This window comes from Chrysochloris asiatica, unplaced genomic scaffold (assembly GCF_000296735.1).
Source record: "Chrysochloris asiatica unplaced genomic scaffold, ChrAsi1.0 scaffold00052, whole genome shotgun sequence".
NCBI lineage: Eukaryota > Metazoa > Chordata > Mammalia > Afrosoricida > Chrysochloridae > Chrysochloris > Chrysochloris asiatica.
The window spans coordinates 375,446-398,726 of record NW_006408570.1 but is presented as its reverse complement, the minus strand read 5'-3'; the positions used below and the strand labels follow the sequence as shown (position 1 = coordinate 398,726).

The 23,281-nt window shown below is 49.0% G+C and overlaps 1 protein-coding gene across 1 annotated transcript in view; it reads right to left on the bottom strand.

Annotated features, from left to right (window-relative positions):
- Nucleotides 1-1,430: 1,430 nt before the first annotated feature.
- RAB11FIP5 (RAB11 family interacting protein 5 (class I)) overlaps nucleotides 1,431-23,281 on the bottom strand; it is a 63,219-nt gene continuing 41,368 nt past the window's right edge. Inside the window, exons 2-5 of the mRNA XM_006862887.1 lie at nucleotides 20,973-21,409; nucleotides 20,157-20,853; nucleotides 1,882-2,071; nucleotides 1,431-1,634 (exon numbers count right to left, since the gene is read on the bottom strand). Coding sequence (XP_006862949.1) covers nucleotides 1,431-1,634; nucleotides 1,882-2,071; nucleotides 20,157-20,853; nucleotides 20,973-21,409 — 1,528 coding nt within the window. The remainder of the gene's footprint in view (nucleotides 1,635-1,881; nucleotides 2,072-20,156; nucleotides 20,854-20,972; nucleotides 21,410-23,281) is intronic.

Genomic DNA, 23,281 nt, shown 5'->3' with positions numbered 1-23,281 from the left:
AAAACGTGATTCCAGAGTAGTTCTTGCTTCTTCACTAGGTTGGAGCATCCTCCTTCATCATCTTCTTATGCCCTACCATAGTCCCAAGCCTGCAGATGCCCTAGGGAAGCCTGTCATGCTTTCTGCAAGCAAACCAGGAGTTAGGCCAAAGGACTGATGCTTCATTTCAAAGGGCACTGCAGCCAAGCCAGGCAAGGCAAAGGGACAGGAGGAATGGATAGGAGAGCAACAAAGATTTTCCTAAGTGTAGGTGTGTCCCCAAGGCAGAGTGGGACCTCCCACTTCTAGAATTTAGCTTTTATCCCAGAACTCTCCAACTGGGGTTGAAAAGAAGGGGGAGAAGGCAGGGAGGTTGAGGAAACCACAGCAGCTTGGCCAGAACCTTAAATGGAATTAACTCTAGGAGAAGTAAGAGAGCATACAGTGCTGCCTCTGTCCTCTGCTTTCACTCTCGAGCCAGAATCCAGAAGACTTATACCAGCATTCCAATGGGGTGCACCACAGGGAGGGGAAGGAATGCCAAGTAGGACAGGGGCTCTTAACCCCTTCCACAAAAGGCACATTTAAATTGCTTTCCAAAGGTTCAAACCCTGCAGCAAAGCACAGAGTTTTGTCATCTTCGATGGGCAGCAAGAACATAGATGGGAGGCTTGAACCTAAAAATATAAGCAGTCCAAAGCCCTGGAAGGGGTCCACCATTTTGGAATGGGTGAGAAGTCAGTGAGAAAGGGCTCTTTCTCCACCTACCTCCACGTGACACTCTATGGAAAGTCAGAAGAGGAGGGCAGGGACAATCCTACTGAGCAAAATGCACAGCATTGGTGCTGTTCTCACTCCTCAAACTAGAAGCAGACTCAGGACGTGGCACAGACTAGATTTGACCACAAAGGCTCCTTGACCACACCAGAATTGATGTGAGGTTGGAGGTTGAAGAGTAAGTGGTCTAGTTATGCAGAAGTCACGGACAAATGGGTAGCTTGGTCTCTGGCCCATCCAGTAATACTGGGAGCCCCTCCACGGGCTGGAGGGAGATGAAGAGGCTGAGGGCTTGGCAGTGGGAAGAAATGGCTGAGCATCCTTGGGAGGCATAAAATGTGTGTCAGCAACCAGTCTTGCCCCAGGAAACCATGTCAAACTGCAGCTCACCACTGCTCCATCTTGAGGGTTCAATTTCTTGTCTCAGCTCCCTGGGGCCCCCAAAGCTAATAAGGAATCTGAAAACAGGCAGGTAGGAAGGAGGTCTAGAGATACATGAGTTGTACATGGTACTTGGTGCCTTACAATAGGAGTCCAAAGAGCACCTCTTCCAGCAGTTCCAGTGGAGGAAGGAGGGAAAGGGGAGCAGGGAGGGTCCAGGACACTGCACCCTGAGCGAGCTCAGCATGGGGCGGGGGCGCGGCTGAGCCCTGTTTGGGGTAGGGGAGGAAAGGTTACTTGGGGGGAACAGTGGGGATCTGCAGCAGTGTGGGTGAGGTCTCCATGATGCGCACCAGCAGCCGGTCTATGTAGCTTTCCAGCTCCTGCACGTGCTCATCCCGCTGACTCAGCTCCCGCTCCCGCTGCAAGAGCAGGCCAATCAGCTCGTCATGTGTCAGGTGGTAGTACTTGGCAGACTGGTCCAGCACACCTGAGTCCTGAGGCCAGACAGAGAGTAAGAAGGGCACTCCTGGGCAGTCCCAGTCACCACCCCTCCTGTCCCACCGCCCCTAGAACCGCCTCTGTCTCCATTGTCATGGGTGGCCAATTGGCTTCAGACTTGTGGAGTGTCCTGAAGCCTTCCCAGTACCCCAACCAGGGCTCTCCAACCCAGTGAAGAAGCGAGAACTCCTCTGGAATCATGGGTTCTGCTCTGATGACTCCCAGAGCCCTGCTGGGCCTCACCTTCAGCCTCTTGGTTTCCACAGCATGGCCAACCTGGGGGGCAGGAACCACAGGCTGAACACTGCCAGATGTGACTGTTTTAAGCTTCTCCAGACCACTGCTCAGGGCTGTGCTCAGACTGGAGCGGGGAGGCTTCCTGTCAGGGCTGCCCTCCACAGGGGTAGCACTGAGGGGCTTCACAGGGTGGGGACTGTGGAGACAGACAAGAAATGGGTCATGGAGAGGGATGGGCTTCGTAAAGAAAAGGTAAGGCCACCTTCTCAGTGGAGCCTCCAGGTCTGCTAGCCACTCCACTTGGGGTGGCGGCTCCTATAGTCAAGGTCTCTAGGGCAGTTGCGCCCACACGCCTCAGGAACTCATCTTCACTAGCCTCCTCAGTCCTCACCACCTGCCCCTCCTCTGTTCCCTTCCTCAGACAACACTGCCCCTTCACAGAGAAAGCAAAGCAAAAGCCATTCCACACACTACCCACCTACAGCCCCATCTCCCCTCCCTCCTCTTCTACACTGTGACCAACCAGCTCTAGAACTATGAGGCTTCCCAGCTCATCTGCTTTCTGTGGGCCAAACCCGTGGGGGTGGGTGGGAGGGGGAGACACCTATCTCACTCCCTATTGGCTGCTTCCCATCAGCATTTAAACAGACCTGAGAAACCATCTCCTGACCCTGTGTTCACTCTCATTCCTTAGTTAATACCCTCTCTCCTCTCCTTCCTTCTCAGCCAAGATTCCTTAGAGTGTGTAAACAACAGTTTATCTCTAATTCCTCAATGCATTAAACTAGGATGTCAGTCCTACCAGTCACCAGAAGTGTTCTTGCTTGCTGAGGTCACCAAGCCCCTCAGGTGCTCACCTTACCAACCTCTCTGTGGGGCTGAACCTGGGGGACTATTTAATCCTTCTTCTGGCGTTCTTTTCTCCTTTTGTTTCAAGACATCAGAGGTTTTCTGACCTCTGACAACCCCTTCTCAGTCTTAGTTGCTGCTAGTCTAGTCTGCCCTTTTGTTCTCTTTCTACCTCATTGGCTCCCACCACCACCACTCCCAGACCTGGCCCCTAAGCTCTAGGTCCATGTGGGCAATCCTGGACTGGCACTCTCTACTTTGGGGGTGGGGGATGGGGAGGGAAGCATGTCAGGGGCATCACACCTCCTTCACGCCTGCCCTTCCTGCTGTGCTCCCATCTATCCTGGGTAGCACTGCCAGCCTCTGACTCTCCTGCTTAGTCCCAACAAATGGTTAAACCCTATGATGTCCCCTCCTCTCCAAGCCAGTGCTAGCTAAACCTTCCTTCCAGCCTCAGCGGCCACCCATTTCCCCATTTTACTACTGGATAGTAATTTCAGGCCTCTCCAGTGATGAAACGTCCTTTAATGGCTCCTTATCAATGGAAGAAAACAGAAGCCTTAACACAATCTGGCCCCAGTGGGATAAAGTACTGGTCAGTAGCTCAAACTCACCAGCTGCTCCTCAGAAACCCTAAACAAAGTTGCTATGAGTCGGAATCAATTCCACAGCACTTAACGACCACCACTACCACCACCCTCTCCTCAGGCCCATCCTCCCTCAATCCTGGGAGAACTAGCTATCTCCTATCTCTCTGCTCTCACAAAAGCCACTCCTCTGTCTGGAGCACTTCTCCTTCCTCATGTTCTTGACCTTATTATTCCTATTCATTCTTGCAAGACCACCCCCTACAGGAATCTTTACAGACTGCCCTCAGGCTGACTGAAATGACCCTCCTCTGGGATCCTCCAGACTCTCCAACTATGACAGTTACCTAAGCATCATGCCCCCTATCAACTGACCTGTCTCTAGGGTCCCTTTTACAAATGCAATCTTACAGAGCAATTGGACCATTCAGATATAGGAAACAAACTGACCAAGGCCCTGAGCTTTACCCAGATCCAGAGAAACTCAGGAGAAAGCTATGATTTGTCCTCAAAAATTGGCAGGCATGGCAGAGAGCCCAGTCTGAGGCAGACAGAAGGGGAAAGAAGAATGTATCTCTGTCCTTTTCTCCCACCTAGGAATCTGAATTAAGGATGGTGGCAATAAAAGCAGCTCTGATGTTACCTATGGATTGTGCAGAAGTGGGGGATTACCAGGACGGCATAAAAACACCCTGAATAAGGAGCCAGGAGTCCCAGGCTCTGGGTCACATTGCCCTTATCCATCTAAGGGAACCTGGGCCTACAGTTCTTGTGGACCCCATTTTCTCACCTGTAAAATGGGGATAGTTCTACTGGTGTGGTGTAAGGATCACACCAAGTACAGACATGAAGACAAGAAAAGGAAAATGAACAAGGCAGGTGTGATGATGAGAAGTGGTGCTAGAGTCCAGCAGCATGGGCCACAGATGCCACAGACACACAGCAAGGAAGCACTCACAGTCCCCGCTCATCCCCCTCCTTAGAGGGACAGCACCACCAACCACCACTTGCAGCAGAAGCCTGAGGATCTCCCAGGACCTCCCTCCCCTCTAGACTGGGAATTCCTTGGGAGTACAACAGGGGCAGTGTATCCCACCTCTGCCCAGTGCTTCTACTGTAAATACTCACTACATTTGGAAGACTGAAGGCAGGAGCCTGGCCTGCTCTCCCAATTTGCACCCGGCCTGGTCATCAAGGCTAGCAGCTGGCTCAGCTCCCTGCCTCCTAGAGCACAATTGCCCCTCTGGACTTTGCTACCCCTACCAAGTCACACCTGATTATCTCCCAGCAGCCTGTATCTCCAGACTCAACTCTGGTCACTTGAGGAGGTCACAGCCTCACACGTCTAAATCAGACCAGTGAGCAAATCCACAATCACACAGGCATCCACTGTCCACTCAGCACAGTCCTACAAGCCTCAGGACCAACCCCTGAAAGGCACAAAACACAGACTAATGAAGCACTTGATGCAGTCCAGCCCTTTTTCTGAGGGTAACATGTACAGTCAGTATTGCATTTTTGTTCTCTCTCTGCCTCTCTCTCTCAAGGCGTTTCCAGCTTCTTCTCTGCCCTAAACAATGGTCCTTCCTCTGTGTCTCTGCCTTTCACAGCCTGCTCCCCCAAGCCCATCTGGACAGAAAACTGAAAGGAAACAGGATCTGTGCTCAAAGTCTCCACTTTTATTCTGCTCTCTGGCTCTGACAGAGCCTGCCCTTGAGAAATCAGGCTCCAGAACATGGCCCCGACAAGCTTCATGCAGGTGACCCCACTCCAGGCAGTCCACAGCTGTCCTCAAAAGTGAGCACCTGTGATCTGGGAGGGGCCACATTAGCATTCCCTCAGCTCCATCCCCTGCACCTCATCTGGTCAGCCCTAAACTTCTGGGGCACATGGGTCTTTCCTAGAGGCATCCCCCTTGCTCAGGTTCCCAAGGAGGAAGAAACTTCAGAGCTGGGACCACAGGAAGCTCCCACTGTACTGCCTCTGAGGTGGAGAGCCTCACCTGCCCTGGGAAGGGGGAGGTTGAAATGTCAACACCCTGCCCCCTGCTCCAACCCCTTCTTCCTGGGGAAAGTTCTGGGGGGTAGGACGCTCACCTGGCACTGGGCTGTGGCTCCGCAACTAGTCGTGTCTCCAAGGGCAGAAGCACAAGCGGGGAGGCTGGGGTGGCTGCAGCGTGGTCCTCCCCGACAGGGGAGGGAGAGCCCTCAGTGGGGGAAGGCTCCCCCAGGGGTGGGGAGGAAGAGGTTGGGGGCCAGGCTCCAGAAAGGGAAGAGCACTGAGGACTAAGCCCATCAGAGAAGTGGCTGGCCCAGGGTGGGAGAGGGGGCAGTGGAAAGGGAGGTTCTGGAGGGGTGGGCAGCTCTTCTGGACCAGAGTGGATGGAAGACTCCCTGGACCTTGGAGGGGATGTGGTAGGGAAACTGGGGGGATCTTGACTCCCTTGAGACAAGAAGGGATTCAAAGTATCCTGGGAGATCCACAGGTCAGTCTGCTGGGCACTTACTGGCAGGGGCCTAAGCTCTTCTCCTGCTGGTGCCTGACTCTGGGCCTCAGGAGCTGTGTGCGAATCTCCTTTCTCCAGAGTCCCCCAGATCTGCTGACTCTGAAGAGCCAAGCTCTCTGAGTAGTAGGGTGTGGGGACAGAACCCTCAGGGTAACTGACAGGGAGAGGCATGTGGGACCCTGACACAGCGGGGCTAGCACCCTCCACAGCGACATCCTCCCGAACTGGCTCGCCCAACAAAGTCTCAGAAGAATGGTCATCAGACTCCTCCGACTCAGCCTTCTCTCCCTCCTCCTCAGCCTCCTGGGGGCCAAGAACCAATGTGCTTGGGGCAGCATTCTCTTTTGTCTCTGGCCCCCAGGTACGAATCCTCCCTGAAGTCTTCTTTTCCTCCTCCTCTTCCTCCTGGGAACTTCCAGGTATGAAGAGCCTTGGGGGCTTGGGAGGTGGCATGCTGGGTTGTAGCTCCTCCTCCAACATGCTCTCAAGGTTAGGCTCTGGCTCCAACTCCAGAGGGGGGAGTTTCTCCCTCCCCACGGGACTCACAGTTTCTGGGGATTCTGGCTGCACCTGAGGGGGAGGCAGCTCATCGAACTCTCCATGTAGGCCTGGGTAGGATGGTTCCGCTGTAGGAGAAACGGTGACCACATCCCAAGGCCAGGAATCGTTGACTGTATTGAGCTCCTGGAAAATCTGGCTGTCACTTTGGGAGGCTTCCTCGTCCTGGCCCTCAGGGGTGTCATCTGGACCAGGCAGCCTCTCCCACACACTGATCACTTCTGGGGAGCTGAACAGAGATGTCGCGCTGTCAGCTGGACTCTGCTCTGAGTCCCCTCCTGGGGCCAGCGTCTCCCTACCAGGCTCAGAGTCTACGGTTCTGAGGTGCGGCTGGGCTGACATAGAGGGCAGGCTGGTCCCTACCAACCCAAAGGATGCCGGGAAGTCCGAACTCATACTCTGGTGGTCCAGTCCCAAGTCCACAGGCATCCTGGGCTCCAGCCACACGCTGCTCCCACGTCTTCCGCCTCCCTCAGGGTCTCCCTGGGGCTCTGTGGCCTTCACTGTCATGGCCCCGGGATCTGGGACCTGCAGCCCAGTCACCTCCAGCCCCACTCCTGCAGGGGCCAGGATTTCGCTCCTGGCCTCTGGACACAGCCTGCTGGCAGCAAAGATGTTGAAGGTGTCGTCCCACTCAGTCAGGGCTTTCCCCAGGAAGGCCTGGGGAGTGGGGCTGGCCCTCGAGGCACTAGGGAGAGAGGGAGCAGGTGAAGGACAGTTTAGTATTTTGAGTGCTACGAGCTCATTGAAGAAGGGGCTGCTCTGCAGGGAGGAGAAGAACGGATTGGTGAACCCTGAGACTCCAGATGGGATGGCTTCAAGGGTGACTTCTGGGGTGGCGGTAGTGGTGGTGGTGGTGGTGGTGGCGGCAGCAGCAGTGGCAGCAGCAGGGGAGGCGGCTGCAAAAAGGTTAGTGCTTAGCATGGGAGCAGCAGTGGGAGCAGGAGTGGCAGGGACCGGAGAACAGGGGGAGCAGGGGAGGTGGTGAGGAAGAGCGGCTGGGTCAGGTTCTACCTGAGGAGACACGTCCAGGCTGTGGAGGGAGACAAAACCATGAGCCTCCTGGTTAATGCCAAGACTGGAAACGCTCCTGCTGAACACCACCCCCTCCCACCTCAGTGGACAGACAACCAGACACACATGGGCTGGGCTCAGTCATCCAGGGCAGAGCACCCAGGGGAATCCCCAGTTCCTAACATTATTAGGCACCTCCCCCCCCAGGGCAGAGGTAAGGTCATCTTCATACACACCCTGAAAGCAATATTCCCATTTTGCAGCCAAGATCCAAACTTAAGTACGTATTCTTTCCACTACCCCATGTTGACGATTTTACCCCACACAGGGTTTAAGCCTGAAGAACCTATCAGAAAGTGCCTTACAGAGACAGGAAAGAAATTACTAGCTGGTTTGGAAAAGAGAAAAGAGACCAGACAAAGGCCAACCAGAGCCACTGGGGTGGAAACAAAGCCAGCACTGACAGAGTCAAGCTGGCTACCTGGAATCCTAACTCAATCTGGCTCTATGACCCCTGTAAAAACTGTCATCAGTCAGTCAGAGAGAGCCTGCCTCTCTCATTTCTTGGAGTAGTAGTATAAATGACAACGGAGGATAACAAGAAACCTGTTAGAATGTCTACTCTCAGCACCCACACACCTCCGGTACCTGGTAGGGTATGTGACCCCCTCACCAAAGGCACCCAGGGGCCAGCCCTAAAAGCAGCCCTGCTGGAAATGCAGCCGCAGAGGCAGCAGAGGCAATTCTGGGTGTCACCAAGGGCTGCCTGGGGTCTCTCCACACAGATCCTGGCTCCCTTAGGCAGGGATGGGGTAGGGATAGGGTGGGTCTCCCCAGGAAACCATTCAGGACAATAATAAGCCTGCACTCCCAAGGACACTGGAGAGCACTGCCCTCGGGGGGCGGGGGTGGGGGTGGGGGGCCTTCCAACAGGGATCCCCACCCAAACCCTGTGCCTTGAACATGGCTTGACTTGAAAGTTGTGGGCTGGGGCGTCCTCAGAAACTAGAGTTTCTGGCTTTCCCAGAACACCCACAACAGGCCAAACACACAATAAAGAAGAAAAGGGGGCCCACCCCGCAGGTTTCCTCAGTTAGACACTAGTATAATGGGAACCTGCCTTCTGGCTGAGCCCACTGCCAGACCCCTATGACAATGGCTGCACCCTTAGCTAAGCCCAGTGTCCCTCTCACATCCAGTCTCCCGGTCCCTGCTTTAAGCTCCCAAGATCTTCATATCTTGAGCCCTGCCCACCCCAGATGGAGAAACTCTTACATAGCCATCTCTAGTCAATTCATCTCACTTCTCAGTCTCATCCCACCACTTCAAGATTAGGGGGTAGGTAAAAAATTCAATCTCATCCACTTCCACCCCACACAGGCTTCCCAGTACCACTAGGCTTCTATGGTCACCAAATGGAGCAGTTACTTGAATCCTGGGCCTGGAGTCCCAACCCTTAACAAATACCCCTTTCTCTCTACTCCTGTCTTAGGGACCAAGAGGGTGAGGAGCAATGAACCACCAACACGGGGCTCAAGATCCTGTGCTAACCCTCCCCCCTTTAGCACACACATACCAATCACAACCCTGACAGAAGGACACAGCCCTACTGGAACTGGTTAGGACTTCTTTCCCCAGTCTCCTTTAGCGTGAGTGACCAGAGGAGTCTGGGAGAAGAGAGAGCCATCAACAAACAGTACCAAATTCTACACCCCATCCACTCCAGCCTGGCCACCCACTCACCCTTGCTGTCTTACAGAAAACTGGCGGGCAGGAACAACTGCAGGCAGGAGACTGGGAGCCCCAGAACAGGCTCAGCAACCTGGCCATACATAACCCCTCCTCACAGGCTCCCCAGAGATGCACACAAACTCGTTGGTATGGAATCCACAAAGGGATCTCCCTGGAGAAAGGGACTCCAGACGCCAGGGCCAGCAGACATCCCGAGCCATGGGGCCTCTGAGAGCATCCTGCAGCACGCCCCCCACCCAACACCCTGTACTCTCTGTGCCTTCCTCACTATGCTTCACACCAGCTGCAAATTCTAGACATTCTCACTTGAAAACTATTTTCTCGTGCCCATTCCCTCCCAGCACAGATCAGAGATGTATCCCTCTGTGTGGTTACCTTTGCTGGCTGTGCTCCAAGGACAAGACACCACCTTCTGCATCCTAGAACTCACCACGCTTCCCAGTACAATGGCCAAGCCAAGGGGCTTCAACATATGCTCATCTGTCTTCTTTTAAGACTAAATGCATACTCTCCAGAGAAACCTTGCCTTATACCAAATCTCAACTGTTTCTGCTACAGTTTAAACATGCTTCTTTTCTGCCTTCAGGTAGGACAGTGAAAGAAACCAGAAGTCACAAAGTCTCTATGCTTCACCCTTAGTAAGAGCCTGCAGAATTTGGTCCAGCCACTTAATTTAGGAATCACCTGTTCACTGTGACAGCCTCCTCCCCCTAAACATCACTATTGCTGGGCAACTGACTACACCACCAGGCTACCTATGCAGTGGGAAGTCAGGTCACCAAAAGAATGTTCCTCCTTAGGCTGAGATGAATTTGGTACCCTTATTCCCACTCATTAGTTCCAGTTGTGGCACATGAATCTACAAATGCTTTCAACCACACAGTGCATCCAAAGGTCAAAGATCGCCTACAAGGTATATCACCTCAGTCAATGCCCCCCTCCTCTAGCCATTTGTCCTAGGCAGGATTTCCTGGCATCTTCCTAGAATGTGCACCAGATCCAAAGAAATATGTCCAGGAGACTATACACATTTTTTCCCATCACGTGGGTACAATACGGTAACAGAGAAGAGCCTATATTGTGCTATAAGTACACGGACCATGTGATTTATTCTCCAAATCCAATCACTTTAAATATAGTTTAAAAATAAACAAGCAAACAAAAACAGTAACTGAAATCACCACCAAACCCATTGCTATTAAGTCAATTCCAACTCAGGGCAACTCTAGAGAACAGAGTAGAACTGCCCCATAGGGTGGTTTCCACATACACAGAGTGGCTAGTGGGTTCAGACTGTTAACCTTTCCATTAGTAATCAAATACTTAACTGCTGCACCTCCAGGGAAGCATGCACTAACCAAGATGTAATAGCACACTAACTAGAAGTCAGCAAGGACACATACAGTTAATCATTTACATCTAGAATCCAGCCCAAGACTGAGCCATTCAAGCAGCCACACCAGCTTCACAGGAACCTTGCTGCCCACCCACACCTGGTGAGGGGTCGGGGACATGACGAGATTGCTAAAGGCCACCATAATGATAGACTAGTCTCTATGTTGTACCACGTTGTCAAGTGCCATCAAGTCAGTTCTGACATAGTGACGTTACGTACAGCAGAATGAAACACTGCCTCAAGTACCCTCACAATCACTGCTGTGTTTGAGCCCACTTCTGCAGCCACTGTGTCCATCATCTCCATGAGGTTTCTACTCTTTTTCAATGACTCTCTACCAAGTATGATGTCTTTCCCCAGATTTGGCCCTCATGAAGTTTCAACATCCTCACTTCCAAGGAGCATCCTGACTGTACTTCTTCCAAGATAGATTTGTTCATTCTTTTGGGAATCCATGGTATATTAAGTATTCTTCTCTAACAGCATAATCCAAATATATCAGTTCTTCATTGTTTTTCCTTATTCACTGTCCAGCTTTCACATACATATGAGGTGACTGAAAACACATCAGGTGCACCTTAGTCCTCAAAGTGACATCTCTGCTTTTGAACCCTTTAAAGAGGTCTTTTGCAATGTATTTGCTCAATTCAATAAAGTCGTTTGCTTTCTTGACTGCTGCTTCCATGGCTGTTGATTATGTACCCAAGTAAAATGAGGTGGCAACTTCACTATTTTTTCCATTTATCATGATGCCTATTGGTTGCTTACTGGTCTAGTTGAGAGGATTTTTGTTTTCTTTATGCTGAAATGTAATTCATATCGAAGGCTGAAGTTCTTTGATCCTCATTATTCCTTAGTAAGTGCGTCAAGTCCTCTTCACTTTTGGTCCAACTCTTTTACTTCATCATTTCTTGAATTCACTTTAGCTACTCAAGAGCAAGTTTCGAAGTTTCTTCTGATATCCACTTTGGGCTTTGCTTTCTTTCCCATCTTCTTAATGTCCTTGTTTGTTTTTTCTGTTTTATCAGTCATCTATTTTCATTACACAATAATATTCCACTGCATGGATATAATAAAAAAATAGCTCATCCATTAATTTTTTAATACACACTTGGATTGTTACCAATTTTAGCTATCATGAATTAAGTTTCTACATACATTTGTGTGCAAGTATTTATGTGGACTTATTTCCATTTCTCTTAGATAAAAACTTAGGAATTGATAAATCATCTGGTAAATTTTATAAGAAATGGCCAAATTGTTTTCCAAAGCAATTTACAGTTTTATTTTCTTCCCAGCAATATACAAGAGTCCAATGGCTTCCACATTTTCATTAGCACTTTCTTTTGTCAGTGTTTTCAATTTTATTCTTTCTAGAAGGTGGGAAATGGTACTCATTTAATTTTATTTGCTTCATGACTTATTAGATGTTGAGCATCCTGGCCCACTTTTTGAGACGTAAGCATCTGGGATTGTTTTTAATATTCTGTTTGTCATTTGCCAGAAACATGTATTGAGGTGGGGTTTTTTTTTCCATTTTGTGTCCTGCCTTTTTCTTTGCAGTGCCTTTCAAATAATGTTGTTGTTGTTAAGTGCCACTGAGTTAGTTCTGACTCATAGCAACCCTGTACGGAGCTTAAGAGGTACAGCTGGTGGGCCTGAACTGCTGGCCTTGTAGTTCACAGTCCAGTGCCAATCCTTCAAAGGATAAGATATTTTAATTTTGACAAAGTTCAGCTTACTAATTTTTTTCTTTGGCTTGTGTTTTTTGTTTGGACTAAACTTGTGTTTATAAAGAATAGTTGCCTACACCAAGGTCAGAAATATTTTCTGCTTTTCCCCCTAGGAATTTATTAGCATTTCACTCATACATTTAGATTTATGATATATTCAGTATGACATGATGTAATAATAGATTTTCCATTTACATGTCCAAGTTTTGACGTGCCACTGTAGGATAAGCACTCGACCTCAAGGTTGGTACAAACCACAAGGCTGGCAGTTCAAACTCACCAGGTGCTCCTTGTAAACACCCCCCAGAGTCGCTATGAGTCAGAACCAACTCAACGACACTAACAGCAACAACAACAATGTGCTGAAAAGACCATCTTTTCCCCTACTTAATTACCATAGCACCTTTGTTGAAACCAATGAACATATCTGTACAGAAACAGGTCTATTTCTGGACTTTGTTCTATTGCACTGTTCTTGATGTCTACCCTTAAGCCAACACCACATCACCTTGTTCACTATTGGTTTACAGAAAATCTTGAAACAGATTTTGACTATTTTAAGCTTACTAAATTTCAACTTAAAAAATAAAAACATACTGGACTTTTTTGTTGAACGATACTTAATTTAAGGAGCTCTGGTAGTGCAGTGGTTACAAATCGGGCTGCGAACCTCAAGTTTCAAAACTACTAGCTGTTCCGCGGGAGAAAGATGAGGCTTTCTGCTCCTGTAAAGATTTACAGCCTCAGAAACCCTGTAGAGGGTCGCTATGAGTCAGAACCGACTCCATGGCACATACCACCACCACCACACTTAATTTGGGAAGCACTGGTATCTTAGGAGTATTGTCTTCCAAACCATGGCTAATCTTCCTTTTGTGTGGATTTTCTTTCATTTTCCTCAACAGTGTTTTGTAGTTTTCAGTGAAAAGATTCTTAAAGATATTTTAACAATGCATTTCTAAACATTTCATTTTCTTATACTAGGTAAATGAAATATTTTTAAAATAAAATTGTGAGTTATTAATTGCTAAGTACTAAATTGCTAACAACAAGGTGACATCTCAAAGCCAACAAGCCTTGGAAACCCGATACAGGGTCATTATGAGTCAGAATGGACTCCAGGGCACCTAACAACAATGTACTGAAATACACCTGATTTCTGCATGTTGATCTTATTTCTTAAAACTTTCAATTCACTTATTTATACTGTTCTTATTGTTGTTGTTGAGTGGTATCAAGTCAGTTCCAATTCATAGAAGCCATACAACAGAAGGAAACACCACTTTGTCCTGAACCATCATCACAATTGTTGCTAAGTTTGGGTCCACTGATGCACTCACTGTATTAATCCATCGAATTGAGACATCTTCCTCTTTTTTGCTGACCCTCTACTTTACCAAGCATGAGAGGGGCTAGTCTCATTTGATGACTTGTCCAAAATAAGTGAGATGAAGTCTTGTCATCCTGGCTTTTAAGGAGAATTCTAGGTGTCATATTCCAACACAGGTTTATTTGATCTTCTGGCAGTTTATGGTATGTTCAATCTTTGTCAGTTCTTCTGTGGATTTCCTTGTTCATTTCATATGCATTTAAGACAACTGAAAATACCATGGCTTAGGTGAGGTGCACCTTAGTCCTCAAAGTGACATATTTGCTTTTTAATAATTTAAAGAGATCTTTTGCGGTAGATTGCTGGGACCTGGGACATCGCTGATTGATCTTGGTACAAACGTCTGACATGAACTCTAGGGGATGAAGCGGACAGAACTTTGGCGCTGGAGGAGAATACATTCCAACTGTTTATGTTGATGGTAGCTGCAGAAACAATGGGAGAAGCGGTGCACAAGCTGGATATGGAGTTTACTGGGGACCTAACCACCCACTAAATGTAAGTGAGAGGGTTTCTGGAAGACAGACAAACCAAACGGCAGAACTGAGGGCAGCCCACAAAGCAACTGAACAAGTAAAGAGCCAAAATATAGATAAGCTCACAACTGAAACTGATAGCAAGTTAGTCATTAAAGGCATGACAGAATGGGTTAGTAACTGGAAACAAAATGGATGGAAAACATTTTCCTCTGGAAGAGATGTTGTCAACAGAAATGATTTTGAGAAGATTGATCAAGCTTCCCAAGGCATGGAAATTCAGTGGAAGTATGTTCCTGGCCATCAAGGCATCAAAGGCAATGAAGAAGTTGATAGACTGGCCACACAAGGAGCTAGAAAGTAAGACTGTTTTCATTGCTATCTTCTCTCAGCGTTAGATTTGCTGTTGCAACTTCTAGAGTTTTCTTCCCTTTTTCTCATGGGCATCTTCTTGTAAAACTGGTTTCTCCATTTTATTCTTTACCTTTTTCTACCATTAAGAATAACCTCTTTGTTAATTAATAAAAACTTTCTGCTTTAAAAAAAAAAAAAAAAGGGGGGTTTTTTTGCACCGGTTTTTTGGATTGCTTTTTTCTTTTGTTTTTTTTTTTTTTTTTTAGTTTTTATTGTGAATTGAGTGATAGTTTACATGGGAGAACATCAGTTTTACACTCATTGTTTCATTGCAATGATTACAATCCACTCCGTGTATCATCATTCAATAGTATCTGCTTCTATTCCCTCTGTTTTTTGTTGGTTTGTTGTTTGGTTTTGTGTTTGTTGTTGTTAGTTTGTTGTTTGGGCAGAGTGTGTACACAAAAACACTCAGGAATATATAATCATTTAAACAACCAAAGGGAACATTCTGCAAGCCTGCTTCCTGGTCTCCAGCACACAGCCTTTCTCTTTCCATGAGTCTAGAGTCCTCAGCTGCTCCCGCTCTCCATGTCATCATCTCTGCCTCCATCTCTGGTGTCACTGCTTCGCTGGATAGGGTCCCACATTCCACTCCTGCTCTTCTCTCTTGATGGTCCTAGGATCCTCTGTTCCTGGACTGTAAGACTAATTACTCCCCCCTTTTTGTTACAAAACTTCTACCTTTACAGCTGTGACAGTCACAATCAGTCACGATAACAACTATTCACTATTGAATCATAAGAGTCTTATCCCCATCGCCTTTCACCAAAACCATCTAGACAAGATGGAAATTATTCAGTGAGGATTGTACTCTCCCCCGCACACTCTGAAACTAAACTTCCTCTTGAAAAATTGTAAGCCAGTCACTTTGTGCCTTTATAGCAACCCCCCGCCCCCGACACACATTTTAGGTAGCCAATGTCTAAGTTGCCCATCCCAATCAACCCTGTATACAGAGGGGACAGGTTTGATCCTTGATGTGAAGTCTCCTTCCCTCTCAGTTGGTACCTTGAGCTACTACATCCCTAAGTATAGGTCAAGTTCATCAAACTATAGCAATTTACTAGTTTCCTTTATCAAAAATGTATTTATCTTCCACTATTTCAGTTCTGATCATCAAGTCATCAAAGCTAGGTCAAATGGGTACTATCTTCAGGTTTGCACATTCTTGTGCATTTCCCCTCACTTCATATCCTAAAGTCCTTTTGCTTGCTTCATGTGTGATATCCTTGATGTTATCCAACAATTCTTCTGGTCTTTGGTCATTACTGTTCAATGCATCAAATCTATTCTTAAAATTATTTCTAAATTCACGTGGGTTTTAGTCAAAGTTGTACGTTGGCTCTCATGGACTTTAGCTTCAGCTTAAATTGATGGTCTGTTCTGAAGTAGGTCTTAGCCTTGTTCTCAATGATATTGAACTTCTCCATCAACTCTTTCCACAGATATAATCAATTTGACTCCATCTAGTCAAGTCCATGTAAAAACTTGCATTTATGTTATTGAAAAAAGGTATTTCCAATGGTCTTGCAAATAATGTATTAGGCAATTTCCAGCAATGTTTCTATCACCAAGGTCGTCATGTTTTCAACAACTATTGACTCTTCTTCTTTGTTTCCAACTTTCACAGTACTTAGCAGTGTATTTTGATTGCTTGTTTGATCAATTTCTGACTGCAAATGTTGGTTAAAAAAAAAATCTGCAGTTTCTTCATCGTTGGCACTAGTGGTTGGGACATAAGTCTGTGAGTAACAGTCATATTAACTGGTCTTCCTCATAGGCATAAAGATAGCATCCTATCACTGACACTGTTGTACTTCAGGATAGATCCTGAAATGCTGTACCAAAAAAACTGCATCCAACATTTGATTCCCTACTATGGTACAAAGAACTATGGTTAGTGTGAAGGAGTTAGAGGGGACCAGGGAGCACAAGAATGGCTTGCCCTCAGGAAACTTGTCCTAAAGGTGTTAGAAGGTGATAGACACAGAGATGGTCCATTTTTGCCTTGGAAGGTTTAACATGTGTGGTCTTGACCGTCAAGTAGATGGTGCTGTGCTCAGCTCGTGTGACTGGCTCACTGAGGGGCTGGGGAGCTGGGAAAAGTCTCATGGCCCAGATGGGGCTTAGTCTCAAGCACCTCCCTTGCTTGCCAACTCCCTCGACACACACCAGGTACGGGCCTAGTGTCATAGAGCTGTGAGACCTGGCAGACTAGGGATAGCTCAGGAAGAACAGGAGAACGATCTGCTCAGCTCATCACACTCATTCCTTTACCTCCTGCCACTGCGTTCTCTAGCACCAGTAACCATTTTTTAATGCCATACTTAATTGACTGCTATTCACAAGGTCAGTGGTTCAAACCCACCAGCTGCTCCTTGGAAACTCTATACAGAGCCACTATGAGTCAGAACTGACTTGACAACACTAAACAGCAACAACACTTAACAGAGTCCTGGTGTGACATTATAGAATAAGAGTACTGGACTGCTAATCACAAGGTTGCTGGTTCAAACCAGCAACTCCTTAGAAACTCTAGACAGGGTCACTATGAGTCAGAATTGACTGGAAGCCACTTAAAACACAAGCTGCTTTCCTGCTCTGTGTGGGGCATCAGTGCCACGTGGCAGCACTAGAGGGTGCTGCTGCCCTTCCTAGTGCAACACCGACAATCTCCAATAGCAGCCCAGGATAGAGGCACCCCAGGCTAAGTCCTCTGGATGAGCCCAGAGGTCCTTCCTTCCCCTCCCTCCAAGGCACAAAGGGGCAACATGCTAATGAGGAGACTCAATGTCCAGGTTTCTGTCTGGCCAGGCCAGGCCAGGCCAGACCACTTTTTCCAAAGCACAGCCCCTCCTGGCCCTGCAGTGGCCCAGCAAGTGGGCATTGGGGTGAGCAGGACTGCCTGGATGCCCTTCAACCTACTGAGAGCAAGACTCAGAATTCAAGCATGAGCAGGATAGGAACCTCAGCTTCTCTTGACTCTCTGAAAGAATGTTAGGAGACATGGAGAAATTGGAGAAGGAAAATGGGAGACTGTAACCCAGAAGCAAAGATAACTCTCGTATCACTCAAAGTCACATCTATGGGGATCTAAACCCAAAGTCTGGGTTCTCACCTACATAACCTCACAAAAGGATATACCCCAGCATCTGCCTATCCCAGAAAAGGCCCACAGACATTCACAGACAGCAACACTGAGTCCTGATCCTTCTGACTCAGGTCCCTTGACTCCTCCCAGCAAGTGCCCTGTCCAGGTCTCCCCTCAACCCACTATCCCTTCTGCCAGTTGTCCCAGGGCCATGAGCTTGTTCTGGCTACCCAGAAGGGCCAGACACCCAGGCTGCAGATGTCCCACAGTCCCCCTGGGTTTGGGTGAATGGGGGCTGGGCAGTAGGGACAGAAGCTTCTGTAGTAGACAAGGAAGCTAAGGGAAGACCCCCACCCCCACCCCAGACTGACCTGCCCCTGCCCCTGCATCCCTCATCTATGAGGCTGTGATGAGGACTGCCAGCCAGCCTGGGAGGAGTCAGCCCTAGAAAGGCCTTCATTTCTCCCTCCATTCCTCTTAGCTGACTCAGAACCTCACAGAGAAAGACAAAATTCAGGACTTTAGGACTCCTTGGTCTTCCCTTTGCCCCTTTACCACTGTCCCCCTCCTACTCTCTCTCTTTCTCTCTCTCACACACACACACACACACACACACACACACACACACACACAATACGCTCATACACCTATGGCAAGTGGGGAACAGGCTTGCTGAGAGAACAGAATACCTGTCCTCACCACACAGGCAGGGGTTGGTCCCAGGCCCTTGGAAGAAAGACACACACTACTGAGGCTTACCCTGGGCCCCCCTCCCTTGGCCCTGCCAGACAACACAGCAGCCTCTTCTGGCTCAGAGTTGTTGTTGTTGTTAGGTGCCATCGAGTAGGTACTGACTCATAGCGACCTTGTGCACAGCAGAAGGAAACACTGCCCGATCCTGGGCCAACCTCACTATCATTGCCACGTTAGAGCCCACTGATCTCGCTGGGGGTCTTCCTCTTTTTCTCTGACCCTCTATCCTACCAAACATGATATCCTTTTCCAGTGACTGGTTCCTTAGAAGGAAGTAAAGGGGCCACGGGAGGGTCAGGGGAGCTGCCAGGGCATGAGCTGGTAGGCTCTTGAGATCCCCTCTTGGGTGGCACATTCAAGACAGACCAGCTATCATCAGCATCCGATCAGATGAGTATTCCAAGACTAAGAGAGACCAGTAAGGGCCAGAGCTCCAAGGGTCTCCAAGGACAAGTTACAGATTTCAGGGGAGCTGCCCAATAGAGGAATGAGCCCTGGTGGCACTGTGTGGTTAGGCATCGGGCTGCTAACCCACAAGGTCAGTGGTTCAAACCCACCAGCTGCACTGCAGGAAAAAGATAAGGTTTTCTGCTCTCATAAAGATTTACAGCCTTGGAAACTTAGAGAGGGTCACTACGAGTCGGAACTGACTCAAAGGCAGTGAGTTTGATTTGGGATTGGGCTCACTGGAGGTGGATGTACAAGGGGAGGGCAGGGTCACTGTCTTAGTTATCTAGTGCTGCTTTAACCGAAATACCACACGTGGGTGGGTGGCTCTAACAAATACATTTATTCTTTCCTGGTTTAGGAGGTTACAAGTCCTAATTCAGGGTGCCCACTTTAGAGAAAGGCTTTCTTTCTGTCTGCTCTGGAGAAGAGAACTTATTTCTGTGAGTTTCTGCCCCTGGGTGACCTTCATGTGACTGCAGGTCTCTCTTCCCCATCTTTCCTTGCTAGCTTTCATGTCATCTTTTATATCTATCTCAAAAGAGATGCATGCTATGCTAATCCAGCCTCATTAACATAACAAAGACTATCCATTCCCAAATGGGACCAAACTGCAGCCATGCAGGTTAGGATAGGAGTTACTACACATTTTAGGGGACACAATTCAGAATCTAGCAGGGATCAATCACTTGGTTCCCATCTCTTACAGGGAAGTCTCCTTTCAGAGAGGTTGGGGAAAGTCTGAGGGTTGTTATTGTTGTTGTTAAATGCCACTGAATCGATTCTGACCCAGAGCGACCCTGTACAGGGTTTCCAAGGAACAGCTGGTGGGCTTGAACCGCCAACCTTGCAGTTCAAACAACTTTGCAGTCTGGTGCCACACCAGGACTCCCAGAGTACTGTCCCCAAATCCCTACTCTCTACCATGGTTTCCTTACCTTAAGGGCAGAGGGCAAGAAGTAGAAGCCAGGAAACAAAGAATACAGACAAATGGCCTCTCTCTTCTTACCCTGTGCCTCCCCCTCTTCAGGAGTTAGATGTGCCAACTCATACGGCAAAGCATGTTACTGCCAACCTACAATCCGCAACCTGGCAATCATAGGACCCTTAACAACTTACCTGTGTCCATGTGCAGAGAACAAGCCTGGGATTAAGAGGACAGGGTACCCCCATTACCCATGCAAAGTCAGCGCCCCAGCTGTCTGTCTGAGGACCGTATCTGCTCCTTTTCCCTATCCCAGGGTCCAGGCCAGGGGCTGCAAACACCCTGTCATCCTCCCCAAAGAGGAAGCTGGTCTTACCAAGGACGTACCTGGGTTTCTGAGTTGGTTCCTTGGACTCTCTCAAGCCAAACCAGCTACTCTTGGCCTTTTCCTCCCCACTCGATGAGTGGTGTGGGGAGGTCCCCAGGGTGGGACCACCCTTCTCCCCCAGTGAACTACGTCGTCCCAACTCGCTCCGGCTCAGGCCCTGGTGGTGATGGTGGAAGAGGCCCATCCGGGTCTTGCGCTCCTCCTTCCGGGCTCCCTCTTTCTCTGCTGTGGCCTCAGAGGAGGTCACCATGGGAGTGGCGACTTGAACTGGCTTTCCCTCTGGAAGCCGGGCCCCCTCCTCCTCGCCAGAGCAGCCGGCCCCAACAGCCAACACTTTGGGCTGCGTGCTCAGCTCCTCAGGTCCAGGCACTGCCTCTGAGCTGCTGGCGCTGCGGCTGCCTCTGACCCAGGAGTCATCTACAGACCGAGGACCCTCCTCAGAGGGCCGGGAGGAGGCACCATGCAGAGAGCTAGATGGTGGGAAGGGGCCCGAGATGGAGCTACGGTGCCGCAGGGGTTCTGGGGGCTCCTCATTGTAAATATGGCTGCCATTGACACAGAGAGAAGAGCGGGAGGCAGTATCAAGGTGGCCCTGAAGGTCAAGAAGGGCTCGAGGAGGGGCTGCTCGCATCTGGCTGGCCTCATCACTGTAGGTCCTTTTATGGGTAAACTTGGGAGACTGTGTAGAGTCCCTGCCTGAAAAGAAAACAGAAGGAGTTAGTCTATGGGATTGGGAGGCCCGTTTCCACATCTCATGTCTCCCCAATACCAACCTTCTTCTACCCTCCCAGGCTGAGGGGCCAGCCCTCACTCACCCCCTTCTGTGGACAGCCAGCTGGTACGGCTGGGAGAGCGAGTGAGGAGCTCAGCACTGGGCCCCTGGTAAGCCAGGCTCCCGCTAGCTGAGGACAGGGTGCTGTCTGAGCCCAGCGAGGTGTTGGACTGAGTCAGGGATGACTTGCGTAGCTTGTTACGGAGGAAGAAGCCCTTGGCTTTGCCCATCTTGCCCAGGCTGCCCAGATCAGGATCCTCCAGGGCACTGCTTGGGAGGATGGCAGAGGCAGATTCCAGGTCATACTTCTTCTTGCCCTTCATCTTATCCTTGATCTTGCTGAAGGGGGACCGTGGTTTATCCTTCACGGACAGGTCAAACATGCTGGCACTCAGGTTGTTGCGAGTGAACTGGATGGTGACTTGGATCTCCCCACGTTCTTTCTCCTTCTTGCCTGACTTGGAGTGCAGCTTGTACCACCTGTGAGAACAAGGGGGCAAGCAGAACAGAACTCCTCTTTGCTTTGGGTACCACTGGCAGCCTCTCTCCACATGGCCCTGCTCTGACATACAGGCCCTGGCTCTGAGGCCACAGCTACAGCCACAGCTGAGAAATTATCAAAACCATTTCCATGGTGGAAAAGCCACATCCTAAGGAAGGGAAGCTTTGGGGTGCCACTCACACAGACACCCAGCAGGGAGGGTAGTGGGCAGCAACCTTAACTGGCACTTGGAGGCCTCTCCCTGCCCTCACCATACACACACACCCTGAACTCATTAAATCCAGGAGGGCAAGGCAGGGCCTGAAAAAGACCCCCCACATCTCCAGGACCCCAATGCAGTCAGACCTACCAGCATTTTCCCCTATTTACGTCATCTCCTCTGATAAGTCCCAGCCACGCACTGCTTAGAGTCACCAGGGAGCCCAGAGGCCCAGGGCCAGGAACACTAACACATCAGCACGTACATACCCCTCACTCATGCACTGACTCACTCCCAGTCCTGCCAGGGAAGAGACCTTATATAGAGGAGGGAACGAGCACTCACATTTGCTGAGCTTTTACTTTGTGCTACAACCACCACAGCTAGGGTGCTTAATCTCAATTCCATTTGCAGTTCACCACAAGCCTATGAAGCAAGAGACACTATCCCTCTATTTTACAGACCAGGAAGCTGAGAACAAGCAATCAGTAAAAGGGAGAGGGGGATTCAGAGTCAGGTTTTCATTACTCCAAAAGCCCATGTTCTTCCCACTCTACACTTCCCAGAGAACATGGTAAAGAACCCTAACACACAGTGCAATGGGGCTCTCCAGAAGTTGGGGGAAGGAGTAGAGGGGAGCTCTTCTTTCTTCTGCTTCCCAAACCCCCTTCTCCAACTCCACTCAGACTTAGAAGACCTGATGCAGGACAGCCGATGTGATTCGGACTGGACAGCCACATCATACTGCATCGTGTAAGGGGCAATTAGACACCCAGGCAGATTCTCTATCCCCCTACCCTCAGCCAAGCCATATCCTCTCAACAGCTACAGATGTGAGAACGAAGGCTCCCCAGAGAAACTAAAAAAGGCTCTGCACTTAGGGATGTTGTTGTTATGAAGTGCAGTTGAGTTGGTTCTGACCCACAGCGACCCTGTATAGGGTTTCTGAGGCTATAAATCTGTGTGGGAGCAGAAAGCCTCACCTTGCTCCTAGAGAGCGGCGTTCACAGTCCAGTGCTTATTGTATGGAGCCACTGCACCAACCCCCACACTTAGGAATATTGAGCCTACATGATGAGGTCAAATGTGGGGCTCAAAGAAGAAAAGTAATTGGCAGTTGGGACAGTCCCCCTTTCACCCAAGTACCCAGAAATGATTACCTCCCTGGTATACACAAGCTGAAATAGATCATTTAGAGGAAGTATTCAAAGAATTTGTTGTTGTTAAATGTCATCGAGTCGATTCTGACCCATAGCGACCCTGTAAAGGGTTTCCAAGGAGCAGCTGGTGAGCTTGAACTGCCGACCTTACAGTTCAAACGGCTTTGCAGTCTGGCACATTAACCCACAGCACCAGAACGCCAGAATAAAGTGGAAGAAATATCCAAGAAGGTAGAGGATGAGGTGAATTGAGGTAAATCCAAGAGGTTTACCAACCAAATAATTGGAAAGTCAAATAACTGGAGAGACAAAAAACGAGAGAGAGAGAGAAACATGGAAAGGAAAAAACTCTGGAAGAAATAATATAAGAAAGTTCTCCTGAACTGAAAGACATGAGCACCCAAGCAAAAGGGACTACAAGTACCCAGGACTATGAATGAATAAAGACTCACACTGAGACATCTTGGTGGGGTTTCTGAGTACCGGGGATA